Source organism: Merops nubicus, unplaced genomic scaffold (genome assembly GCF_000691845.1).
Source record: "Merops nubicus isolate BGI_N331 unplaced genomic scaffold, ASM69184v1 scaffold6730, whole genome shotgun sequence".
Lineage (NCBI taxonomy): Eukaryota > Metazoa > Chordata > Aves > Coraciiformes > Meropidae > Merops > Merops nubicus.
Genome location: NW_008580777.1, coordinates 9,771 through 36,253, shown reverse-complemented (window position 1 = coordinate 36,253; position 26,483 = coordinate 9,771). Strand labels below are relative to the sequence as shown.

The 26,483-nt window shown below is 36.0% G+C and overlaps 1 protein-coding gene across 1 annotated transcript in view; it reads left to right on the top strand.

The window, feature by feature from the left end:
• NUPL1 (nucleoporin like 1) overlaps positions 1-25,645 on the top strand; it is a 33,731-nt gene extending 8,086 nt beyond the window's left edge. Inside the window, exons 6-17 of the mRNA XM_008938457.1 lie at positions 482-613; positions 1,304-1,414; positions 4,135-4,159; positions 4,603-4,668; positions 5,074-5,248; positions 6,534-6,613; positions 7,301-7,419; positions 9,451-9,533; positions 12,220-12,421; positions 18,245-18,343; positions 21,198-21,293; positions 24,638-25,645. Of these exons, the coding sequence (XP_008936705.1) occupies positions 482-613; positions 1,304-1,414; positions 4,135-4,159; positions 4,603-4,668; positions 5,074-5,248; positions 6,534-6,613; positions 7,301-7,419; positions 9,451-9,533; positions 12,220-12,421; positions 18,245-18,343; positions 21,198-21,293; positions 24,638-24,807 (1,358 nt within the window). The 3' untranslated portion in view covers positions 24,808-25,645. The remainder of the gene's footprint in view (positions 1-481; positions 614-1,303; positions 1,415-4,134; positions 4,160-4,602; positions 4,669-5,073; positions 5,249-6,533; positions 6,614-7,300; positions 7,420-9,450; positions 9,534-12,219; positions 12,422-18,244; positions 18,344-21,197; positions 21,294-24,637) is intronic.
• The last annotated feature ends 838 nt before the right edge of the window (positions 25,646-26,483 follow it).

The window sequence follows — 26,483 nt, the reverse complement described above, 5'->3', positions numbered from 1 at the left end:
TTTCCCTACTCAGTTCTTCCCTATCCTATCAAAAGCTGTGATGCTTAATTCCAGAAGGCTGCTCAAACTACCAAGGAGATGTTCTTGTTTCATCTGTCTTATGTGAAACATTTTAATGTTTAATATAAAATTAACATTTCAGCATCTTAACATAAAGTCAATAGCACTTGTTAGAGCCGTTATGCAGTAAAATAAATTCCTATGCCAGGTTCTGGATTCTCTAGTGTTCTGAGGGACTCTCAAAAATTTTATACAGTTACAGGTAAGAACGGACTAATCAGGATTATGATACTGGAGAAAAAATAACATAATATTCAAAAGTCTCTATGGCTTTGTTTGGAAAATCTGCAGGAAATAAAAGCAATGATTTGGTTTATCCAGTTATGGTAAAGATGCAGTTCTGACCTTTCTGTTATTTTAGATTATCTATGGGTGTATGTGAATGCAGTGTCTTCATGAAGCTGGTTTGCTTTCTCTGCAGGAACTACTGGCTTTACATTGAATTTGGGTGGCACAACTGCTCCAACTACAACTGCCTCCACAGGCCTTTCCTTAGGAGGAGCCTTAGCAGGCTTAGGAGGTACACTCTTCCAGAATACAAGCACAGCAGCAGGTGAAACTTACTTTAGTTTTTTTCCTCCTTGTGTGTCAAAACATTGACATTTAAAGTGTGATTGTATATAGACATAATGTAAGTTTTAGTTTATATAAAATCTTAATACTGTGAAAGTGACTGAAGTGTTAGTTAAGAATAGTGTTGCTGTCCATGAACAATACAAATGAAATCTGAAATTATTGGCTTATTATTCTGAAACTTACTTGTACTTAACATGTTTTTAAAAAACGAAAACACAAAGAAATCTTTGTCGCTGCTGTAACTGACTCAAGGAAGTTGATCATAAATAGGAGAGCGATGATGTCTGAAAGCTCCTTGTTTTGATGCCTTTGGGTCTGAATAAAATCTTTAGCTGTTAGTATTGTTTCATGGCTTCCTGTCTTTCAGCTGTAGAGGAAAAATTTGTTACATTTGTTGTAGTCGTGGTAACACTGCTCTTAAAGCCCAAATGGAACAGAAAGATACTTAAGAGGATAAGTCAGCTACTTAGCTACCTAGTAACATGAAGAAATTACATGGAAAACTTGTGTAAAATTGTATGAAACTTTGTGTAAACAGTTTTCTTTATTTTGCATATTTTTAAATCTAATTTTAGTAAATAGACAATGGAACTGCATGCTTTTAGCTTAAGATAAGTTTTAATTATCAGTGTTTTAAGTGCAAAAATTCTGCTTGGGTTTCTTGTAGGACTTGGACAGAATGCTTTGAGTTTGACTCTGGGCACAACTGCAACTCCTTCAACTACTGCCAATGAAGGTCTTGGTGGCATTGATTTCAGTAGTTCTTCAGACAAAAAGAGTAAGCTTGTTTTAAGACATTCTAATTTTTTTTAATTGAGAAAATTACAGGCATTACAGCAAAGACAGTATTTCATTGTGTTAGGAATGTGCAATTAAATCTGACCACCTTAACTTCCCTCCTACAACTCAGACATTAGTTATTGCTGATCTTAGATATTGTGCTTGTATAGAAGAATAAAAATTTGGTTTCAGACACCATGTAATGTAAATTTCTTTATTTAAGCATAAGCCAATATCATACTTGAGATCCAGGATCTGAAACCCCTTAGCTGTTCAGGAGTGAAGGCTGATCTGGTAGTTTGAAAAACCACGGCAGATTTCTGAACAGCTTCAAGTCAAATAGCCACTAGAGGGGGGAGCAGAACTATGTGAAGTAATGCATTGCAGATAACAAGAAGTACTTGTTTGAAACCAGCTTTCTACAACTGTAACAGATCGTAAACTTGGTTTCTTTTTTCAGAAGCCTGCATGATGAAAATGTCCTATTTTTAGCTGTTACTCTTCAAAACTGTATTTCTGGTGCTGCGTTGTTCTATGAGATAGAATCTTTCAGGTTGTTGAATGAGTTATAAAAACTTCAGTGGTAGCTTTAAAGTACTTAAGGGAATATTTGCCATTGACATATGGACACTTATGAATTTGTCTTGTTTTTATACTTGCAGAGTAAGCTCAGCTAAAGCTGATTCTAAAATGTGCATTTTTCTCTGTGGAATCAGTGCTGTTAATTTAACTCTGATTCCATTCAGGAGCCAAATGTTAAATTAGGTATGCCAATAGCTAAAAGAGAAGGAAATATAGAAACTGTGACACCATCTTTACAGAGGAACTGAAGTTGTGGAGACACAGTTCTTCATGCTCATGGAAGAGATGACATATTGACTGTCCAAATGGGAGTACTCTACATGATGTTAATTGGTTCTGGAGTTTATTGCTGGAACTGAAAGTGATGAAAAAGCTCCAATTTGAGGATCTTACATGATTACCACCACTATAATGTTAGGATATCACAATACTTTGATATTATACAAGTATATTAAAATGAGGCCCAAAGAATCAGACTCAAAATCTACTTGGCTGACATCTGTCAGCATTGTTTTGCCCAGCTTTTAGAGTGGAAACTTGAAAAGTACCTGACTTCCTCATGTGTTACTTGGTGGAACTGGGTGAGTTAGACTGCCACTGTCAGGATAAGTAGAGATCCCTTGGCTAAGCAGTGGAAAATGTCAATGGAGACTGATTATTTTTGTTTGGTTGTGGTTTTTTTTTTGGTTTTTTTGTTTGTTTGGTTGGGTTTTTTTTTGTTTGTTTGTTTTTTGTTTTTGTTTTTTGTTTTTATTTTAGGAACATTTCCTGTCAGTGCTGCTTAAGCTGGCACTAGCCATTACAAGTATCCCTGCCTGTGTGCTACTACACAGTTCTGCCAATGCAATTGCTTCTATTGCTATATGAGCATCTGCATTAATGTTTGAGGGTGGTGATTTTGTGGTTTTGAGGTTTTTCTTTTCCTTCCTGAAGAAAAGGAAGCAGGAGATGTGGCTAACAAAGAAAAGTGCCCTAGGAACCCCAGGACAGATGGGGGCTAGCACCTGTGTTCTCTCTCCTGGACTGGGTTACAAAAATTCCTTCTGGACACTGAAGAGTGTCTAGTATTTCTTTAAAATATGGCTGCAGGGGAAGAAGCTGTTCTTACACATCTTCCTCACGTATTACTAAAGAGTGTAAAGACTGGAGTGCTTGCCCAGAAAGTAGCAAAATCTGATTTCAAATCTGTATCTTTTACTTTGTAAGTATTGTTCTGATGTACAAAACTACCGAAAGAGTAGCTGGAGAGAGAAAGCCAAGTATGCTTAGTTTTTTTTATGAATTTTTAGGTTGTTGGCAGAGAAAAGAATCCTGAATTCTGGGGTTTGATCCCCTTTTTCCAACAATTTTGTGTAGATTTTTTATTTTCTGTTAGCCAGAGCCACAGGGAATGGTTATGAGACTCCAGGCTGTTGAATGTACTGGGTGACAGCCTGCAGACCATTTGAACAGATATTGCTTCTAAAAGTAGTACCTTCTCCTGGCAGGAGCACTGGCTTGTGCAGCTTAATGTTTGTGGCACTAGTATTAGCTGCACAGCTGCCTTCTGTGGTGGTGGTAATGAGAGGGCAGTGAGGATGTGAATGGCACCCAGCAGAAGATGGTGAACCTCTCTTCTTGGTCTTTCTGAACCTAGCAGACAGCTGTAGAATGGGGTGCAACTACTGCTATGGCCATTACCAGACCTAATGCAATAGCAGAATTCTTAGGGAAGTCCAGAGAGCATATCTTCATTACCTTGGCATTTGAGAGGAGACTGCTGTTGCTTAATTTAAACACTTGAAGGTTTCGTGGGTGCAGGTCTAAGAGTTATGGTTTCGTAAGAAGGAACAGATTTCTTGCACAACTGCAGTTGTTTATGCATTTTTAGAGACTTGTGTAGTCACACAAGATGTTTTGCATTGATCTGTGCCAAGAAATTAGCACCTCAGCTGTTGAACCATTGTTTTTGAAAAGATATTTATCTGTGAAGGGGGAGTAAATTAAAACTTTTCTTTTCTGGTGAGCCTAGTCTGTTCCTTTTCGTGAAGACAAATCAAGCACAGTGAAGTCGTGTTGTTCTACCCGAAAATCTCATTAAGGTGGTTTTGCTTGTTCTTCAAAGCTTTTTTTCTGACCTACAGTTTTATTTTCTAGGTGACAAAACAGGAACAAGACCAGAGTAAGTGTCAGATTTACTTTGCGTTTGATGTCTTATTAGAAAACAGCTCAACTAAATATGTTGGCTTCTCTACTGCATTGATCTTGAAAGAGGCATAAATGTAAATAAGCAACTTGTGTAAAATAGCCAATGTAGTAATGGTGGTTTTGTCGTTTTACACATTGCAATTTTCCCATCAATGCAATACCTACAGCTTGTCTAGCACCTTCTATAGACTGATCATGTGCCTGAAAAATGATTTCTCCAAATGTGTACAAAGCTTACACCGCAGGCTTGGACCCTGACATACTCAGTGGATCAGTCCAGATCACTTGCAGCTGCAGCATACCTGCGAAGGCTGCAAAACTCTGTAATCAGTTAGTTGAACTTTTTAGTGATACTTAGTAGTCACAAAAAAAATTTGGCAGTACTAAAGCACTGTCTAAATGTGTGTTCTCTTGTAGAGATAGCAAAGCACTCAAAGATGAAAATCTACCTCCAGTAATCTGTCAAGATGTAGAAAATCTACAGTAAGTAGTGTTTTTGACTTTGAGAGTTGATTAGCTAATTTATCACATTGCTGTTGATGCTCTGTGACTAAAACACCCTAGTGCAGACTGCATGCAGGATAACTTACTACCCTAAGGCCTTTCAGCATGTACATATTAATAATTTGATAGGTATCTTAGTTTTTCAGTGTTCAGCATAAAGTGTTTAGACACTTGCTGTAGAATTTGGGGGGGCTGGTGACTTTCACAGTATTAGAACGCTAGGTGTTCAGATAATACATGCCGTATAGTAACTTTCTTCTTCAGTGCTTGATTTTGGAAAAACTAATTTAATAGCTATTAATGTGACAGAGGTAAATGCTTGGGTACTTCAGGTTCAATATATTGTTTCTTTGCTCCCCACCGCCTTCTTTTTCCCTTCCTCAGGAAATTTGTGAAAGAACAAAAACAAGTTCAGGAAGAAATCAGTAGAATGTCCTCTAAAGCAATGCTTAAAGTGCAAGAAGACATCAAAGCTTTGAAACAACTTCTGTCTGTAGTTGCCAGTGGATTACAGAGAAACACTCTTAATATTGACAAACTGAAAGTGGAAACTGCACAGGTATAATCAAATATAAATTTTAATGTGTAGAGTTTGAATGTTGATTATTTTATATAGGATAACTAGCTTTATCAGTCACGTTAATTCTTGTGTCTAAAATAAGCTGTAAACAAAGTGAAAAATGTAGTCCCTTCTAATCAGCTTGATGTTTCTGAGGGAGACTGAAATCTGTATTTTTGGATAAATTTAACAGAAATAAGTTCTATTCACGAGAGCACTCCTACATAGCAAAGGCATCAGAAGGGAATGTGTGCCCACTGTAGTTCAGTTTCAGTTACATTCAGCTGCTAATGAAGACCTATTTGTAAGAACAAGCTGGAGTCTGGAGCAGCAAAAATGCAAGTATGTTTCCTTCTGAGTTTAAAAAAAAAGAAACCCAACACTAATAGCAATTAATTCAAATTACCTTAACTAGCACTAGTGACTGAAGTTCATTAAATGAATACAACTCTGTCCTCCAGTCTGCATCTTAGCTGTGCAGTCAGTTTGAGCTCAAGCTTTGATGCAGGTGCTTTTCAAGTTCCATACTACTTTTTAATTCCTCTCGTATGCCGAGGCTGCTTGCTACATAAATAAGTGTATTTGATTCTAAATTTAAAATGCTGATGTTTTTTCTCTATCTTGTGATACCAAAAGGAGATACTCTATAGTTGTGCCTTACAAACAGTTTTCTGTGAAAACTGACTTGTTACTGATATTGTCACATTTCCATGAATGATGCAGTTGAGAATAATTGCAGAATCAGGCACTGAGAAGCTTTTAATTGCAGAGTTATTAGAAAGTATTAAAGCAGAGGTATTTGCTGTAATTATTGTGCATAAAAAGATTGTTTTCATAGAAATAGAGGCATTTTTTTGAACTAGTTAATTTTTTTTAAAAGGCAAAATAATCCTTTTTGTTCTGTGTGTTTCTTTTAGCTGTGTTACTTCCTTGCACTTGACTGTTGCTTTTTTTCCTACTAGTCCTTAACTGTAATAGGATTTCTGAAGTACAATAGAAATTAGATCTTATTTCTGATAGTTCAGTGCAATATTTTCTCAACTTCCAAGGTCTCTGTGTGCTTTCAGAGTGTGCTGTTGTTTGTTCCTTCCCAGACTTCTCTGGTATTTCTCCAACTTTCTAGCTGTCTGTTCTTTAAAGAATTTCTGGTCAGATTCTGTCATTGTGTTTAACCTAAATATATGAAGAAAACATTTTATTTGAATGAACAGTAGAGTTACAGCTTTTTGGTTTTGGACACTTCATACAGAACCTTATCTTTTATTAATTTTCCTTATATATTTAGGAGCTAAAGAATGCAGAAATAGCATTACGAACACAGAAAACTCCTCCTGGTCTCCAGCATGAAAATACAGCCCCAGCAGAGTGAGTTGCTCTTATTCATTTAAAAAAAAAAAAAAAAAGCTATAATATAACTTAGAGAAGACTCTGGGGAGACCTGATTGCAGCCTTTCAGTACTTAAAAGGAGCTTACAAGAAAGATGGGGACAGATATTGTGATAGGGCCTGTAGTGGTATGACAAGGGATGATGGCTTTAAACTGCAAAAGTAGACTCAGACTAGATGTAAGGAAGAATATTTGTTTATTTTAATTACAATGAGGGTGGTGAAACAGTGGAACAAGTTGCCCAGAGAGGTAGAGACCACATCTCTAGGAATATTAAAGATTGAGTTGGACAGGACTCTGAGCAAACTGATCTAGGTGATGTCCCTGCTCGCTACCGTGAGGGGTGGAATAGATGACCTTTAAAGATTTTTTCCAACCCGAACCATCTTATGATTTTCTGAACTTTGTAATATTTCTTCTGCTTCTTGTAACATTTGTATTGAATGGTTTACAGAATCAGTGTTTCATTTATACATTTACCTTTTATCTCATAGACATGAGAAATAGTTTTTACTCTCTTTCCACTAATAAAAGGACATAAAGAATATCATAGAACTTGATGACTAATTAAATTAAAATCAGCAGTTAGTGTAGATTGGATTAAAAAAAAAAATAGTGGCAAGCTAGTGAAGTTTAATGGTGATTTCATTGTTTTACTCATTTAGCTACTTCAGAATCTTGGTTGAGCAGTTTGAAGTACAGCTGCAGCAATACAGGCAGCAAATAGAAGAACTGGAAAATCATCTTGCTACTCAAGCAAATAATTCTCACATAACTCCACAAGGTAATAGTTTCATACATAAAAACTAAAATCTTTTAACTATAAGAAAAACTTAGTAATTAATCTTTTCTGTTATTGTTGGATTTCCTTACTTAATGTACAGAAATAGTGTTCAGATAGATTCTGCAGTTATTCAATGTAGAGATTTGGAATTAGAGGTTATATTTATAAAAGTTCTTGAACTTTTTATGATGGATCCAGTTCCTGAGGTGCGAATTTGTAAGCCTGGTTTATTTTGACATCCATTGCCTTCCCTTCAGCATCTAGATGTTATAAGGCTGATGTCTGGCACTTTGACTTGTCTGGTCAAACAATCCAGTGCAAGTACAGGTGTCTACTCTGCCAGCTGCAGATCAAAATAGGAATTTTCCTTAGTTTGAAGACTGTTGATATTGCCTTCAGCTCTGACTAGTCAAGAAAATTGTGGTGTTTGCTGCCACATCATTCAATCTTGAATCTCTCTGGTTAGAGAATACTGACCTCTGGACAGTAGCCTTCTGGTTGGTTACCATTCCTGTGATACAGACATTTTTATCTTTTGGGCTGTTTTAGATACAGGTTTTGCAATAAGCAATGACTTCAAATACTTTCTTTTTGTGCCATCTTAAACATCTTGCTGTCACAGGATGTACCTAGACTCTAGACCTTATGTCAAAACCAAGAGAACTGTCTAGACCTAGCTTCCAGAATGGGAGATCTGCCGAATCTTGAGGGTCATCAGTCTTTCTGTATGATTTTGTCTGTCCAGAGCATGAGATGCTTTCATAAGCTCTCCTCAGGTTTTTCAACAGTTTCTGATATAATCTAAAGGTTTCTTGCTTGTGTGGGCAAAGGTCAATCTGTTGTGCCAGCATTCTCAGACTATCATGAGGTGATCTAGTCAACACTGTGTTGCATATGTAGCCTCCACCATACATGGAGAACTTCCTTTACCATAGACGAAATGATGACCCAGAATGTCTTGAACATTTTGAAAGGTCTGGTATTCAGTATCAATAAATTGCTTCCAGACTCCTTGGAAACTTGTGGCCAGTCTTCCTAGATAGCACTGCCTCCACAACCCTAGAGGCTGGCATGGGGTTTATTGCCTAGTTTTTCTTTTTCATGTCAAAATGCAAATTATAATGGAGAAATTCCGTTATGGAGAGGCAGACATTTTAGATCAAGAATCATTGCTAGGCCTATACCTCTTCAAGAACATGCTAGCTACTAATTGTACTTCAGTAGATTGTATACATCCTTCAGAGGAAAGAGGGTAAAAAGACTACTTCAGCACTTTTCTGTTCTCAGTTTTGGTTCATTGTTTCATTGCTTCTTCCAGAAAAGCATTTTTTGTCAGCAGATGCCTCATTCTGCCAAAAATTCATATTTCCCCTTTAATCCTAAAGTTTTGCATTAGTTGAGTTCAGTAGATTGAAAACACTTTTGTATCTGAGTGGGAAGTAGGATATGCTAAATCTAAGACATGATGTAGGCAAGAAGCTTTCCATTGTGTTTCTCTGTTTATGATATGCTTGTGGGAGGGGCTAGAATAAGAATTCCTGTGCTTGTTAATCATCTCTTTAAAATGCAGGTAAAGTTTCCATTCTGCTCTCTGGCAAAATCAGCTGAACACTTAACTGTGCTTTAAGTCAGAGTGGAAAATATATAAAGTTAAATCAGATTTTCTTGCATTTCTTAAAACAATGAGGTAAAATGTTCCTGTGTAACTAGATAAAATTAGGTTAATTATTTTTTTTGGCTTGCTAAATGATAGAATCATAGGAAACAAATTACCTTTTGTATCAAAATAAATCTGAGAAAAGGGTACTTTTCAAAATAGATTGAAGGCCTTTCAAAAAGTAGTCCTTGGGTGACTCATGCCACCCAGTTGATCTCAAATTCTGTATTTCTTACAGACATCAACTTGTTCTTGTGCAATTGTTTGTGCTTTGTGCTGTATGGGTTTTGGGTAGGTTTGTTGCTATGGCATAAACACTAAATCTTTTCTCCGGGTAGTAATATTGTCACCAATATTTTATTTGCCTCTTACAGATTTGTCTATGGCTATGCAGAAAATTTATCAGACATTTGTAGCTTTAGCTGCACAACTTCAATCAATACATGAAAATGTAAAGGTATGTTGTTTTGATGTATTCTTCTGTATTTCGTGAAAGAACTACATAGAGTCACTTTCTGAAAATATATCTTCAGGTGTTGTAGTTAATTTAACAGCAGAAAAAAAACACGCCTCAAAATTCTAAAACTGTCCTGGAGAAGTGCTTGAATTAGGAGTAACTTTTGGTCAGCTGAAGTGTAATTTGAATTATTTACTTATAGTCATGACAGGAACTGACCGTGATCATTTATGTGACAAAGGAAAAGGAGTTAAATGAAAAACATTTTTTTTTTAATTGTTGATTGATTTTTGAAATATCTGTATTTGAACTCATGCTTGTATGTTTTGCTTTTTTGCCCAATGATTATTTGAGCTCAAGCAAAGGTCTAGGTCTGCTCTTACTTAAATAGGTAGCAGGAAAAAAAGTAGGTATTTGATATTTTAAAAATTTTAAAAAGAATTTTGGTGAAAATTGTGTTCTGGCTGGCTTTTAATTTTTTTTCAACCTGGTTTTCATGGGAAGACATATTTCTAAAAGACTACTGTGGGGAAAAGAAAAATGCTAATATATCAAATCATAGTTAGGCTTGGGTTTTTCCATCATGGACTTTGGCTTGATTTTCCCACCTATAGTTCTGGACATACTGACAAAATGTCAAATGTTCTACAATCTGTGTTTTTTCCTTGATCATCAAAACCCTCTTGATTCGGAGGTGGGGGGAAGAAAAAAAAAAAACACCCACACCACAAACACCATCTTGGAAAAGAGTACAAGTGTTTGGAATTGTTTCTTCTAAGTGACTTTCTTAATGGGAATAGCTCTGATCAGTCTTCACCGTGTTTCTTCTTTTCTACTGCTAGTTCTACATTCAGGAAAAGTAAGTAGCTTCAGATATTTAAAGTTCAGGAATACTGAAGATTATGAACTAGATGCCATGCATTGCATTGCTTCTGTCAACATGGATATTCACTGCTTTACAGCTACCTGCCATCAGATATTTGTGCTGCTTTTAGCTTACTTGGTTTTGGTACCAGATACAGAATATATTAGCTTCTCTATAATTCAGTGGAGTTATTCAGAAAGGTTCCCGACCCTGTTCTGGACTCTTCACTTCTGAGATTTGAGTGTAGCCTGAGCTCGTGCAGTGGTCTTTGTGAGGATAAGTTTTTGTGGCTCTTCAATATGAAGAGCAGGATTAGTATGCAAGTAAAAGCACTAGTATCTTCAGTACCTTTTCAGGATGACTGTACGGGAAGACTTTGTTTCGGGCAATAGAATACTTCTTAGGCTGAAGTAAAGGGGTTGATTTGAGGATTTTTCTTTCTTTTGTGGAATTTTTTTGAGGTTTAATCTAGTGGGTGGACATGAAGGCTGATGTTTTGGAAGACAAAATTATAACTAAAGCTTCAAAATTCAGAAAAATGAATGTATTGCATAAGTGGATCTGTCATTGCCACTGACTGCTTTATTAGCTAGTAGATGGAGAACAGTTTTGAAACTGCTGTCTCTGCCTGTTGTGATGGCTGTGATATGGCTTGTGAAGGCAGAGCTGTGACCACAGTTCATTCCTTTGTCTGACTGGTTTTCTGTCTTGCACGTGCACTTTTATTTGAAGGTCTGAAGTTGTATTAAAAATATGGCCTGAAACAACTTTGCACAGGGCTAGTTGTTAAATATATATATGTCATATATGAACATATAGATACATCCTGTATCCAAGGTCAATGAAGAGTAAAATGTGCTTGGGGACAATTCAGGTAGATAATTTAATCATTCTGCACAGATTAGCCTTAGGAACTGTTCTACAATATCTAATGGCATTTGTGAGCTCCTGTGGCAGTCAGCGTGGCACTTCATTAAATCTTACCAGGGTTGCCCAAATGTCTCTTCTCTCCAAAGATAACACTCCTGATGTCATAATGAGGTCATTCTTTCTGTCTGTTCCCTGCTGTTGCTGATAAGATTAGAGCTGTTTGAGTCCTGAGTTAGAATTTTTGGACTGTAAGCTCCTCTTCTTGGAAACAAGCATATCCTTGGCCAGGAACACGGGACATAGTACTGCCTCCATAAAATTCAATTGAGCCTACTGTTCTTTAGTTTCAATTAATCAATTACATTTAAAGATTCTCTGTTAGAAATCATTCTGTCAGTTCTTTAATTGAAGCCATTTATTCTTTTGTGTTACCTAAGATAGCTGTAGTTCTCTCGTCTGGCAGAAGCAGCCCATGATGGAACAGGTCAAGCCAGGTGTTGCCACAGAAGGTGGGGTTTTGAGGGGGGGAAGGACATAGGCAAGGGGGAGGAGGCATGACACAATGAATTTGGGCTGCTTGTTAGTCTAAAGCAGAATGATTATTGGATTTGCACTGTGTTACATTGATGAAATGCATCAGAAGCAAGAGTGAATTCTAAAATTCTGGCAATTGAATTGTCTGACTTACACCACCTTTGAAAGATTTTGATACCATTTGGTATGTTAGTCTGTTACACTTGACTGCTTTGCAGGATTTCAGTAAGGAATTTGTTCTGGCTGTGGCTGGTATGAAACAATAATTTTCGGCTTGTAGCCTAACTAGATCCTTTCAGGGTGTTGGGGGCTTTCTTATTTTGGGAAGGGAACTTTATAACTCAGTGTTTCTGTCCTTATTACATTATGTTTTTGTCAAATACATTGAACTAAATGGCTTCCCCCCACCCTCTTCAGATGCTCAAAGACCAGTACCTTGGCTACAGGAAAACCTTTCTGGGAGATGCCATGGATGTGTTTGAGGCCAGGCGGACGGAAGCCAAGAAGTGGCAGAGCGCGCCACGCGTCACCACGGGACCGACCCCCTTCAGCAACATACCAAATGCAGCAGCCGTTGCCATGGCTGCAACTCTTACTCAGCAGCAGCAGCCTGCTACAGGTCTGAGTGCATTCAAGTTATAGATTATTAGTGTTGCCACAGTAGTAAATTTGTGTAAAATTTTCTATGAAGTCTTCCTTTGTGTTAGACTAAAAATCTCAACGTTGTGATGGGCAAAGTTACTGATACATAGCCAGTAGAAAAATGCAGGGTAGACTTAGCAATAATTATTCAACAGATACTTAATCTTGTGAATTTACTTGTATTAGTGATATTTACTGTACTGTTCTAACTTACCCCTTGGAATGTGAGTCTTCACTCTTTAAGTAACATCTCTGAATACACGTAGTATAGCCTCTTTCCAGAATTGTATGGTTGTAGTAAATTATTTCAAATCAGTAAGGAGAGAATATCTAAATGCATACTTACCTTTTTCTAATGTAAAATTAATAATGCATTTTTATATAGCACTTTGGAACTGTAAAATGAAAAACGCTGTAGAACAGGAAGGATAGTGGAGAAAACATCTGTAGAATAGGAAGATGGTTGCCTGGCTAATTACTTTACAGCCAGCTCCTTTGCCAGTTGGTGTTTGCCATTCCATTGTTGGGAATAAATATTTAAGAAAGTAGGGGCAGATCAATGGTTCTGTGTGTGCTTGTAAGAAGATGATCAAAACAGGAAATGCATGACCCACTGCTAATGAAGGATGGATATGTATGTGGCAAAGGAAATCACTTAAGGTACCTTAGCTGGCATTGTTATACTGACCAACACTTCCCAGAGAAGGACTCCTGAATGTAATGAATTAATATTTAATAATTTAACAGTAATAAGATAAATTCCATTTAATTTTACTTGAACATGGATATGTCTGTCAGCAAATTATAAAAAGCATAGATAACTCCGTGCTACCATTTGTTTGCTAAAATGTTGTTTATCATGGCTATCTGGAGAGTCATATTGTCACCTTTTCCTTCTCTTGTCTTAGAACAGCAGTCATATTTTGAACAGTTTTAATTAGATGCCTATGCAGCAACCACCCTGTTTGACAAATTAGACTGTCCTTGTCTTCTGTATAACAGGAAAATACAACAAAAAAAAATGAAGTCTTTATGAAAAATTTCACTTCTAAATTTCCATCATAAACCAGTCTTCTTGTTGCTGCTATGTTAATCCATGGAAATTTTGTTGAAGTAACATGTGCACAAGTGTCTGGTTTTAAGCAGAAAATATGCAGTAATGTCATACTTCAGGGCTTTTAACATGGTTAGAAGTGTGTTTTGTGCATCATGATTCTATGATTCTATGATAATGTTACCAGAGCAGTTCCCTCTCCCTTTGTCTTCCTCCTTGTCCCATGTTTGGTTTTTTTTTTAAACACTCTCCATGGTCATTACAGGACTAGTTGTGACATCCCAAGTATACAACCTTCATACACATTTAAAGTTCACCTGCATTGTCATGAATTGAGGTGAGGGATTTGAACTTCCTCTTTCTAGTCCAGATTCAAGAGAACTGCTAGTAACTTTAGTAAACTGATGCCACTTAGGGCATAAGTTTGTGAATATTATTATAGGAGTAAGATAGGGGGGCAGGATTGACCTGTACCAACACACCGGAGGTAAGGTGACTTTATACCTTGAGGCATTTTGTAACGTTTTGTAGTGAAAGGAGCAAATGGCAGCATGTGTAGGTTGGTTTGTGGGGTTTTTGGTTAGTTATTTTGGCAGAGTATTTCAAAAGCCAAAAATGTGCCAACTACAGGAATAATGCTGGTAGAGCAAAGCCATTAACTTATATCAAACATGCCAACAACAGTAGACAGTAATTTGTTTACTAATTAATATGGAATACTGCCACCCTCCATGCAACTCACTTGAGGACCTAGAGAAAGAGAGGTAGATTGATGTTTTGACTGATCCTTGAAAAGTACTTAAAGCCCTTAAAAAAATAGGTTTATATGGAACTTGAAGTCTGTTCTGTTCCTTTAGCTCAAAAGCAGGATTAGTCAGGCCTGAACTATCTCAGATATCTTAAAGTCTTAAAAGCTGACTAAAAAGGAAAATTTCACACCTTTCTTAAATGACAGATTTCAGTGCTTGACTTTTCCCAACAATTTACCTGAAACTACTTTGATTCAGACTAAGGCTGCCACTTTTTGTCTTATAGTGGTAAAGGAGAAGAATCTTTTTTTCTTCAGGTCTGAAGGGATCTTTAAGTATTTAAAGACTGCCTCTTCTTAATTTCCTTTTCCTTGTTTGAGTTTTCAGATGGCCTTTTGCTATGGTAAAACTGCAAGTGTTTGCATGTTTTAACTTTGTGTTAATGTTATTATGAATCTGAAGCTATCTGCTAGAAGCTAAAATCATGCATATTTCTTTGGAAGGTCTAGATCCTAAAGAGCAGAATAGATGAGTGATGGTAGAAAGTTATGAGAGAAATCTGAAATGAGTTGTATGTAAATGGGGGGAGAAAGGGGGTGTCTGTAATACCTGACCTGTCGTTGCTGTTCTTGAAGATAAGAATAAAACAAGAAAATTATTCTGGGCTTTAAAGTTTTTGACTAATATCTAATATTATGGTACTCTAGTATAGAGGGATCAGGATGGTTAGTCTCTTTTTTTTTTTTTAAATAAAAATTTTATGTTTACATGGTTAAGACTTATTTCATTACATTAATTTAGACTTAGTTACTGTTCTTTCTCTGAAAAGAATAATTTATTTTAAATCTGTGTTCAGAAGTCAACAGTTTAGGAGCTACATCTAAGCTGTGGGATCAGGGAACGTTTTCCCAGTTCCTGGGTGTAGATACACACCCAGTTTATGTTCTGTCTGTATGCCAAGCCACGTCTGGCTTGTACTGAAATAAATAAAGCCAGTGAATCCTGCCCATATGGAAGGAAGGGAGCAAAGATGCGCTCCACTGGTCTCCTGGGGTGGATAATCAGGACACCAGGACTGGTGTGCACACTGAAGCACAATTTTTGTGCAGCTTTTTGAAGCTAGAGTTAAAATTATGCTTAAGTTTTGTCTGCACACAACCTTTATCACTGTTTCAGTGCTTTTGCTCTGAGCACAGCTTTGTTGGTAGCAGTGAGGCTGATCATGCTTTTGTGCTGTAGCAGCTAGTTTTAGCCACTGCCTCACATGCACCTTCCCCGAACAGCATGAAGTTAAAATGATGCTGGCTACCCTACCTACTGTTGATGGGACTAAAGTAAAAGATTTTGAAGGAAATGAAAGCTTAGTGAAGTGAGAGCTGAAAACGCATGAGACTAAAACTGATGATTTTCTGATAAGACTAAGTTGTCTTAAATGCTCTTCTTCAAGCTCACCTTTCCTCCTAATCATAAAAAAAAGCACCTCCCCAACAACTTAGTTACTCTCTCCTTAACTGGTGCAGAGCTACTCAAAGCATTATCAAGCTATTAGCATCCTTTGTTATGTTTTCACCTGAGATTATGAGATTGAAGTGCTAATGGAAAGGATACTGAAATCTTTATAGCACTTAAAATTTTATGTAATTTGGTATTAACCTTTGTTAAAATTAGTCATTGTATAACCATGTCAGAATCAGATTTATGTTGTGACACTAAATTTGTTCACTGTTAGGACCAGCTGTGATTTAAAAAAATTGCAGCATGTCACTTCAGGAAATCTGGCTGGCCTGTCTGGACTCTTTGTAGTGGGTCCTATTCATTAAACTGAAATGCTCTGCAGGGCAAATATATCAAGTTTTAAATTGTTAAAATACTAGTTATAATGAGTTTGTCTCATACGTGTAATATCCAGAAGTGCCATTTTTTTGCTAGTACTTTTGGCATTGAAGAATCTTTACCACTAGATTTTTGCTATTGAAAATAGTTTACTTACAAGAACTGTAAGTAGTGATGATGCCTTCAGAACATTATGGGATAAAATCAACAAATATTGCACGCTGTTGCTCAATGAAAAGCTTGTTAGTCTAAGGCATAAGATTCTGTTTTATATCGTCTGAGGGGTTTTAGACTAACGTTTTTTAGTGGCTCCAAAAAGCATGTTGCATTTGGTAAAAAGCTTGGCCTGGAAGACTAGTGTTTTGTTTTAAGGTCTTCCACTAACAGTGCCTCCTATGAGAGAAAAACCTGTGCACTTGAGAAGGAACTGGATTTGTTTTTTTGTTCATTAAATGCCTAACTGACTTGTGTAGGGTTTTTTGTTTCTTTTTATTGATAACAATTTTTTTCTTAAAGAGCTGCTAGGTAGATATATCAGTATTTAAACTGGATGTAAACAAGTTTAGTTCAGAATCTATGTGAAAATTTGTAATTAAAACATCTGATATATTTCTTTTTTTTTAGTTTTTAAAAATAGTTTGGGTTTCCCAACTATTGCCTGTTAAGCAGAGACTGAAAGCTAACAACTTTAGATGCCCTTAAAATTTAGTTTAACACTACTTTGAGTATACAGATCTCATTTAGCTTGGATCACACAAGAGTTTTGTGTTCCTAGCAAAAATGTTACTTCTCAATATACAGTGCCTTCCACTTGATTCAAAATGATTTTCCATTTAAGTCTTCAAATACAGAAATAAAAGCTTGGAATATTTACATTTTAAAACTCTAGGTAAATATTAGTTATGGGAAACCTTGTAGTATGAAGGAAGAAATTCTGAATGAAAGTAAGCCCAAATGCAATGATGGTTTAGAAAAAAAAAGACTGAAATCTGAGCTTTATAGTAATACTTGAATAAATCATCACTGTCACAAATAGATTATATGAAGTGTTTTCAAGATGGAGAAGGCTATCTTAAGGAAAGGTGTGAATGTCTGTGGATTAAGAGTTTGGCACTGTATTTTATCTTCAATGGTTAAACTTTTTAACTAGTGCACTGAAAACTGTTTGAAAAGGACAGGAATATAAGATTGTACTGTGAAAACTGTCAAAATATATTAATTATTTATCAGAATTAATTATTTTAAAATGTGTTAGTAATGGACTAGCAAATTGATTCTTTATTCCCCAAGATTAAGAGGAGGAAAAAACAAGGAATGGAGCTGTAAATTTTATCTTGGCAGACTGAAAATGTTTGACAGTCCTGCATCTTAGTGTCAATATGCAGGGAAAATACTGTCAGCTTTTTTTAATTATGGGACAAACTCTGACTCTGAAATTTTGAATGTATCTAGTTCATTAAGGTACACAGAATTGTGCCTTTTGTAAATGTTTATTTAAACAGATGATTTGACTAGTTTACCTTATTGAATGGTGTTATGTAGCAGAGCTTAACAGATCTCAGTTATCACTTGTGTGGAAAAGAATGGAATTGTCGTGTTACTGTGTAATTGACTTGCTTAAAAATGAACAATAAATTTAATAAAATAAAGTCATTGTCTTGTTTTTTATCTTAGTGTTCTGTTTAAATTTGGATGGAATGCTTGATTGGTTTTGAAGATTCCTATTTAATAAATAACCTTTTGGTGGTAGAGTTTTAGTTACATTAGTGTCAGTTCTTAGGTTTTTAATTTGAAGGTTTTCCCTTACTCTGTTTCTATTAATACAGGTGGCAAAATGTTCTTACCTATGAGTTCTCTCAAGGTTTTGATTAATGTTTTAAAGTTTAAGGTGAAACTGGTTAACTTTTAAAAAATATTAAATTATGTTCTTATGTTATTAGCTTTGGCTAGTTTCACCTTATAACAATCAGTATTTTCTTAGGCTTTTACCAGGTGGACATAGAGGCAGACAGTTAAGTGAGGAATTTTGATGAGGTAGAGTTTGAGAACTTTAATAGGATTTGTTGAAAGCAATGATGTTCACATTATCAAATACTTGAATAAATAAAGGACCTCTTTAATATGAAAGAGTAAGGCAAGTTTGTTCTCATTTTTTTTATACCAGGGCCACAGCCATCTCTGGGAGTTAGTTTTGGAACGCCATTCGGCTCAGGTATTGGCACTGGCTTGCAATCAAGTGGCTTAGGTTCTTCAAGCCTTGGAGGTACACTTTAACTTTTCTAATCTTTCATTTAATTATTATACCGCACATCTGAATCTCTTGCAAAACTATAACTCCACTAAGAGGATGATCTGCTTGAGGAAAAGGCCTTACAATTTGGCAGTCTGCACTTTCCAGACTTCTTCATGCCTTTCAGGAGGAGTTGCTAAGGCTAATACTACAGCTAATTAGTCATTGTAAAACCCAGGATGAAGCAGAAGTTCTATTCTTAATGCCAGGGAAGTAGATAAAGTACACCCTTCTGTGACTACAGCTTGACTTAATTTTACATATGTGAAAGTTAGGCACCTGACATTGGATCATGTTTTAACTAATCCAGTGAAGTTTCTCAACTCTATGTACAACTGTTAATTATAGGGACCTATTTCTACTTGGATTCAGATAAGAATGAATGCTTAAAAATTACTGCAGTTCTGGCCTCCTGCTTGCTGACACATGTTTGCTGTAGCTATCACTTTGTCCCTCGGTGGTGAGGTGGAGAAAAAAAAAATCTCATCTGAAAAAGCAACATTTGAAATTGAGGGGAAAAATACTTATCAAAATGTTAAGAGGGCTGGTGGGATTGTATTCCAAGAGGGTACATGCCTGTGAAAGAGTAGGTGGTAATAAACAAAATTACAGAATTCATGTTGACGTTTTAATTTAAATGTAATGGATTCTGAGAAGTAAAACTACAAGTGGAACCTAAGTGGTTAGGTGAACCTAATCTGCATGTAAATATCTATATAGGTCAGGGGTTTCTACAGTGCAAGTCAAAAGGCACCAGTGTCCTCTGAAGCTTTTGTAGTTTCTTTGCAGATCTCATACATCCATTGAGCACAAACATAATGTTTCTTGTCCTCTCCTCTCTGCAGCCTCAGTCCACATCCCTACATTTTGCCTCTTCGAGACAAACGTGAATCAGTGTTGCCATGTATTTAAAATACTTAAACATCACTTGGTGTTGGAAAAATGATGTAACTTCAGTGTTATATTGGTTTTACTTTAAATTATTATCTTGACATTATCTTTAAATCTACCAATGTCCTTTCTTATTAGATTTTAAGCTTTTTCAGATAAAAGCAAGTCTGAACACTCAAATGGGAAAAAATAACCAACAACAGTGGGCTAAAAAGAAAGTTCCTGACCAGTATGATACTACCAGGTTGTTCTCACAGTGTTTCAAATACTGTAAAAAAACTCAAAATTCTTACTTTTCAGCCAAAGAGGTTGTAGACTAAAGATTGTTTCTATGTTCACCAAAGTAAATTAAGGAACATTTTCTAATCTGGACAACTACTTCTAGTTTTGTCTTAGAGGCCTAACTTGTTTGTTTTTTTTTTTTTTTTTGCTATTTCTCTGCTTAGGAGGGCCTTTGCTTGTATTTCAATTAATCTGTATTTGCAAAAATTTTAATCTTTTGCCAAATCAAGACCACTGGATAGAAGTGAGTGTAGAATAATAAAGGAACACTGTGAAATATCCTGCAGGTGTTCGCTTGGAAACAAATTAGCAGAATAAATACTTCAGATGTGTTTTTTTATCCTTAAGGTTTGAGTGCTTTAACAAGACAGTTTTTAATGTATACTTTTGAAACAACATTTTAATTGAGGACATGTGTTCTCTTTCCATGATAAGTATTCTGTCAGCTTTTTCAGTGACAAACATAGAGGCTTTTGCATTTAGATATACAAGATGTACATATAGATCCAATGCTTCATTCAATACTTGCTGACACCTTGCCTGACCATTGGTAATTCTTTCCAAATTAGATAAGACAAAAGAATGTATAATTTAAATAAACTATCTTGCATTCAAATGATACTTGCCATTATATACTCTTAAAGCTTACTTGGCTTAAATGTGGCACATGACTACAGAACACTGTTCCAGATAGTGCGTTCAATCCTTACTAGGTTTAAAATCTAAATTATTTCTGTAGAGGAATGGTGAAGGCTCAATCCACAGTAAAACACGTGGATTCTCCCTGGCACTTGAAACTTAAGATGGGGGTATAATTTCCCCAAATACTAATACTGTTCGTTTTTTTGAAAACCCCTTGAAACAATCAAAATCAGAGAATATATTTCTATTACTGCTCCTTTAGTCTGGCCTCTGTCTCAAACTGCGAATACCAATTTACTTTTCCTTTGAAGTCATTTCATATTAATAACACAATCTGAAATCTTGAAAGATTTATATTATAAAATTCTGTGAATTTTGTATTTGACATCTATAATGAGTTTTATTACAGCTATATGTTTATGGCTGCCCCTTACGTGATTTTTCCAATTAAATACTGTGAAATTCTGTTTCTATTCTGTATTTAACCTGTTTTGTAATTCCCTAGATAAAGCTGATCCCAAATAACTTGGGGGAATGACAACTTTGAGCCAAATGTAAACTCAGGAAAATGTTTACTCTTTTTTAAGCATGGAGAATTTTTCTTTCAGTTGCAGATAAGATTGTGGCTTTCTGTCATAGAATCATATAACTTGTCAGAATTTTCTTAGATTTGGCCTATTTTCTTGCCAACTTGACAGCAATGCAATAGCAATTTTGTAAACTCCGGTAGTTTACTTCATCTGTTTTTATAGTTTTTCCTTTACTCAGTTTTGTGTTTTGAAGGAAATACTTTTCTCCAATACTCTTTTTGCACTGATTTCTTAGTGAAATGCTGTATGGAGAATAAAATACTCTTGAGGTAATAATTTTATTAATTTTTTTTTTTTTTCTTTGTGAAATAATGCTTAGAATTGTGTTTGGCTTGAGAATCCTTGCCCAAAACCTATGTGTCTTTAATTGCTGGGTCCGTAATTTTTTTTTTTGTTGTATGTCTTTACTATTATTCTACTAGGATTTGGAAGTAGCTCTGCCTTCGGAAGTAGTGCCACAGGAGCATCATCATTTGGGTTTGGAACTACAAGTAAGCCATCAGGAAGTCTAAGTGCAGGTTGGTTTGTTTTTATTGAATTCAAGTTTATCTTAAGTGTTATAGTTAAACTGCTGCACTTAGTGCAAGAAAGCTTCTAAAACAAATACACTTAAAGCTGCATGAGTATATAACCATTAAAGTAACTGTTTACCTGCTAAATACATGTTTTCAGAGAACTTTTTTAGATTTTGGTAAGTCTCCCAGGTAGACAGTATTTGAGTGAGAATTAATGTTTTCTGTTTGATGCTGTCTCTCTAATTAGGGGTGGAAGCAGGAGGTGAGGTTGAATCAGATTCAGTCTGAGGCACAGAAATGCAGTTATTACTCAAATACACAGGCTATACAGTTACTTAACTATTAAAATTAGTATGTGAGTTTGTGACCAGTATACCAGCAATTTGACTTCCATATTTAGAAATATAGTTAATACTTTTTTAGAAGCCCAGAAGGTTTCCTTAAAACTTTCTGCTTATCCTTTCTATTTTAATATTGTTACAGACACTGTGTCTCTGTATATATCCATAATTCATTGTGTTAACTTCTTTGACAAGCATTTTTGTGGCAATTGAACTACTCAGTACTCATTTCACTTTAGTTTAATTTTGTTGGCGATGAGAAAATGAAAATAAGGATGCAATTGCTCCTTAACTCAGGTGTCTGAAGACTTAGTTGCTTCTGTAGCTTTCATCTCTATTTACTTTTTAAATGGGTATTTGATTTTGAGGCAAATAGCTTACTGTACTCAGGCTTACAGTCTCACTTCAATGACAAGAGTACCATGTGTCTTGGGATTGGATGTTGGTAGCACACTTTTTTTTTAAAAAAGCAAGATTTTTTTTTTTTAACTACTTTTAATACAGACATAACAAGTGGCTGGTGTTTATTAAGTCCACAGTAGACCAGCTTGAACCATGGTCTTGTTAGTTGCCATGCTTCTCAGTTTGTTTTTCCCTTGGTTAGTGACGGGTTATGCTGTCAAATTAGGCCTGTAACATACCTTAAGATTTGCATTTTAAGGTGGAAATAGCTCACTCCTGAGGTGGCTGTGTAACATTCCTGCATGTGTAAGGTGCTAGTAAATTCTTGGTCGAACATCTCTGATTTTGTAGTATGTAGTGTCTAAGCATCATCCTTTTTGCTTGATTTTTAATAGTAGAAACAAGTGGAAAACTTACACTGCATACATTTTTGTCATGTAGCTTATTTTTCCAGAACCTACATGAAATTGCCTGTTACTAATATTTATATAAACAGTATCGCAGCATTTCAAACTACAAAGTTACCAAGTACATAATCTGGGGCTTAGGACATTAAAAATTACAATTCAAAATCTAGTTCTATGGATCAGTTGTCCACCACTGCTGAGGTATCAAGCCAAAGGAAGTAGCAATGTCTTGTCTTGCTATGCTGATGATGTGCAGAGGCAATTTAATTGTCATTTCTCTGCATTCCCCAAACCAGGCTTTGTCATGGTGGCAGTGCCCCTATTCTCTCTTGAGCAGTGAGGGAATTGCACCCAATAAAATGAAGACTGTCTTTTGTGATCTCAAGTGTCTCAGCTACTGAGTGATGACCAAGAATAGAAAAGATTAAATGTAATTCCTGTCACCTTGTGAATCTAAAATAAAGTAGTCATGAAACCCTGATCTAGACTAGGATTATGGAATAGAAGCCCAGAAGCACATTAATTTTTACCTTTTATATCCAGAATCTTCTGCTCTGTAGCTTCTGGATTGCATGTGATCTTGAGTTTAATTTTATTGAAGGTGTATAAATTACTTTGAATGACGCCTGAGGCTCACCAGTTTATGTAATTTTTTTTTTAATTTTAACATAGCTTATTAGACAACATTTACAGCATCCTAAAGCAATATTCTGGTTCATATTACACACACAGAGTTCTTGTGAAAACTGAGATTCTACATATGCTTCAAGTCTGAGTTGAAAATTTGTGTTAGAGACTTATTTTTATTGAAGAGTGGCAGTCTCAATACATGGCATAAGAGATAATCAAGTGGGGTCATGGCTGGACATACTCATACTGCTGAAAAATGGACCAGAATGTAATCCATGTGTACCTATACACGCAGCTTTTAAATACAGAGGCTATAGTAAATCAGTCAAAGCCATGCTGGGAATATTTTTTTGATCTAGTGCACCTATTGTGATGTGGGGAATGAAGGCAGAAGTAGATTGCCTTTGAGATCTGCTGAACTGCTGTTTATCCCTATAGTGTTTAGTGTTAAAATAAAACCAAAATACTGTTATGGGAAGGTGTGTACCTCATGTTTGACTTGCCTATCTAAGGGCTGCCTGAAGCAGAGTTGGAGAAGCCTAATGAACAATGAAGTGTACAACCCTGAGGTCCTTCAGGTTGTCATTTACTTTCTGAAAACAACTGTTTATGCACTAGTAATACTAATTTCAACAAAGAAATTGTTGATTGCATTGTAGCCATGGTTCAAGACTTTGTGACTTTTCCCTCTAGAACTGAACTATCCCATGACTGGTTTCTCTTTCTTTGCAACATGGGTAAGACTGAATGTATACTGTGTTCAGGGCTTGGGTTTTTTTCCCTGACGATCCTTCATTTGAGTAATCTGCTTTAGGGTTTGCTTTACTCTTAAGAAAAGAACTTCATATCATAGCCTTGTTATGTTGTAATGATAGGACAAAGCTATTTAAATTAATGTCTCTTCTGCCTTTCTGATGACACTTCTAATGTAACAATTACAGTCCAAGTTATTTTAAGATTTTCTTCAACTGATCATCTTGGTAATGAAACTAAATGTTCCATGTGTTTGCTTTGATAGAAGAGGACAGAGGAGTTAAAAGAGCACAAATTGCTCAACTAGTCATTCAGTTTTTCCAAAGCTTTGTTTTCAGTGCTGAAGAGAGGCAAAGGTATCCCAGTCAGTAGTGCACAAGTCCAGGAGCTCCAACTCCAGCTTTGCCATAGACCTGCTGTGAGAGAAGTGAGTGGGCCGTGGCCTGCTTGTACCCTCCCTCCCACCCTACATATACATTGCATATTTAGACTGAGATTTGAGGAGTTGTGGTTCTTCTGTTGTGCAATTTCAGTGGGACTTCTAGATTCTGTGGTTGTATGGATAATGGTTTAATAGACTTGTGATTTGGGATACAATTGTTTGCAGTCACTGAAGTAAGCTTAGTGCTGTAACAGCCTAGTTGTCACAGCAAGTCCAAGCGTTAGCAATGTTGCATACTGTTGTAGATCTGTGCTGGTCAAAAGTAGTACAAATATTTGTAATAAAGTGACTGGTGTTCCTAAGTCCAAGGAGAACAAGCTTGCAATCCTGACATAACTTGTATTTTAAAAATACTTTTCCTTCCCTCACAAGGCTTTGGCAGCTCGACTACATCTGGGTTTAACTTCAGCAATCCTGGCATCACAGCATCTGCTGGCCTGACATTCGGGGTGTCTAATCCTGCATCTGCAGGCTTTGGGACAGGAGGGCAACTTCTTCAGCTGAAGAAACCTCCAGCTGGAAACAAGCGAGGCAAAAGATAGGACCCCCTATCTGTAGGGAAGGGGAAGTGAATCAACTTTGTTCATCTGAAAAGTCTATTTTTCTAGATTGATCCGTTAATTAAATTGCATCCCAGGAGATTTATAAGAATTTTGCTACTTTTCCCTAGTCTGAAATAAAAAAAAAAAAAACGAAATCATATTGAACAGCTATTTTCTTGTGAATAGAAACCCATTTATGTATTTTTATTTTTGGCCCTAGTTTTAGAAATGTTCTATACTGCATTACTAGTAAAGAATCTTGTAAAACCATCTATTTAACCTAATGTTAGTAGCAGAATTATTTTTTGTTAATAAGCTTTATACCATATGAATATATGCATATTTGGTTTTTTGTACAGATAAAATATATTCTAGTACAAATACTAGAGTTCATATCTTCTGTTCCTGGATATGGCCTTTAAATCTACTTCAGGGTGGTTTTGTGTATATGGATGTAAATATATACAGTACAGTGCACACAGCTGTGTGTACGTATATGTATATATATATGTATAAAATACAGATGTGCAAACCTTGCCCCATAGACAGGTCTCCTTTTCTTTGTGTCTTCTGTTTCTCCATGTTGCCCTGTGGTCCCATATCCTGATGTTCCTAGGAGTTTCAAATGGAGGGTCCTGGGCTATGTCATCATTGCTTCTTGTGTTTTGTTGTTGAAGACCAGCTGAAATACATCGTTTACTATTTCATAAAGTTTGGTGAGTAGTGGTTAGTAGCTGGATTTTTTAAACCTTTTTCTTGACACACTTAGCAGCCAGCTCTAAAGAAGAATCTGAGATTTTGATGCAGACATTTCATAGGTAATGTTCCCAAACTGTTTGGTTTTTGGGTTGTGTTTTGTTTTGTTTTTTTCTGAGCTGAGTAGTGAGGTGTTGCAGCATTTCAGCTGAAAGCTCGGGATGCCACAAGCATCTGTGTGCAAGCAGAGTTGTTTGGCTGGGTGAGCTTTTCCCTGTGATTGGGGGAAATAGGATGTGCTATTTTTATGAAAACCCAAATTAGCTGTTACAAACCCAAGTTGATTCACTTGCTTCTCATCAGCACTGCTAGCACTGACTTTAAAGCAGTTGTGTATCTGCTTTCAGTATGAGTTATAGTACAATAATTTGCTGCTAAAGAATGGAGGAGGAAAATAATGTAGTTTGAAGGTTAAAGCTATTGCAACAGCAGTTTATGAATCTCATATTACAACATCATAGCATGTAGCACTGCCTTTCCCATTTGGTGTGCACTAGAAATAGCTGGGAAGACATCTTAAGGAGGAAATAATAGATCAATTGAAGTTTTAACATGGAACTTTGGAGCCAAGTTGCTTTTTAGGTAGAAGATGTTTTGTATATAACCTGCATCAAATGAATATTCACCATCATTTTCACAGAAGCACCTTTTTTTCTAAAACAGTTACAGTGCATAAGATTTTTCTAGTACCAGGTCATTTGCTTTCTATTGTTGAAGTGTTATTACCATTTTGTATGCTTTGGAAATGTCTGCATTCAAAAGTGAGTGCTCTTTGACAAATATTTGGTTCGTCACTTGTTCTGATAAAATTAAGGGAAACTGAGCACAGAATCCTTTACTTTTGTACTTGTATGTTGTTGCATCTTTGTGAGCCATCTCTTAGGAAGGGATATAATGTGGGGGTTTTATGTCTTGGAAAA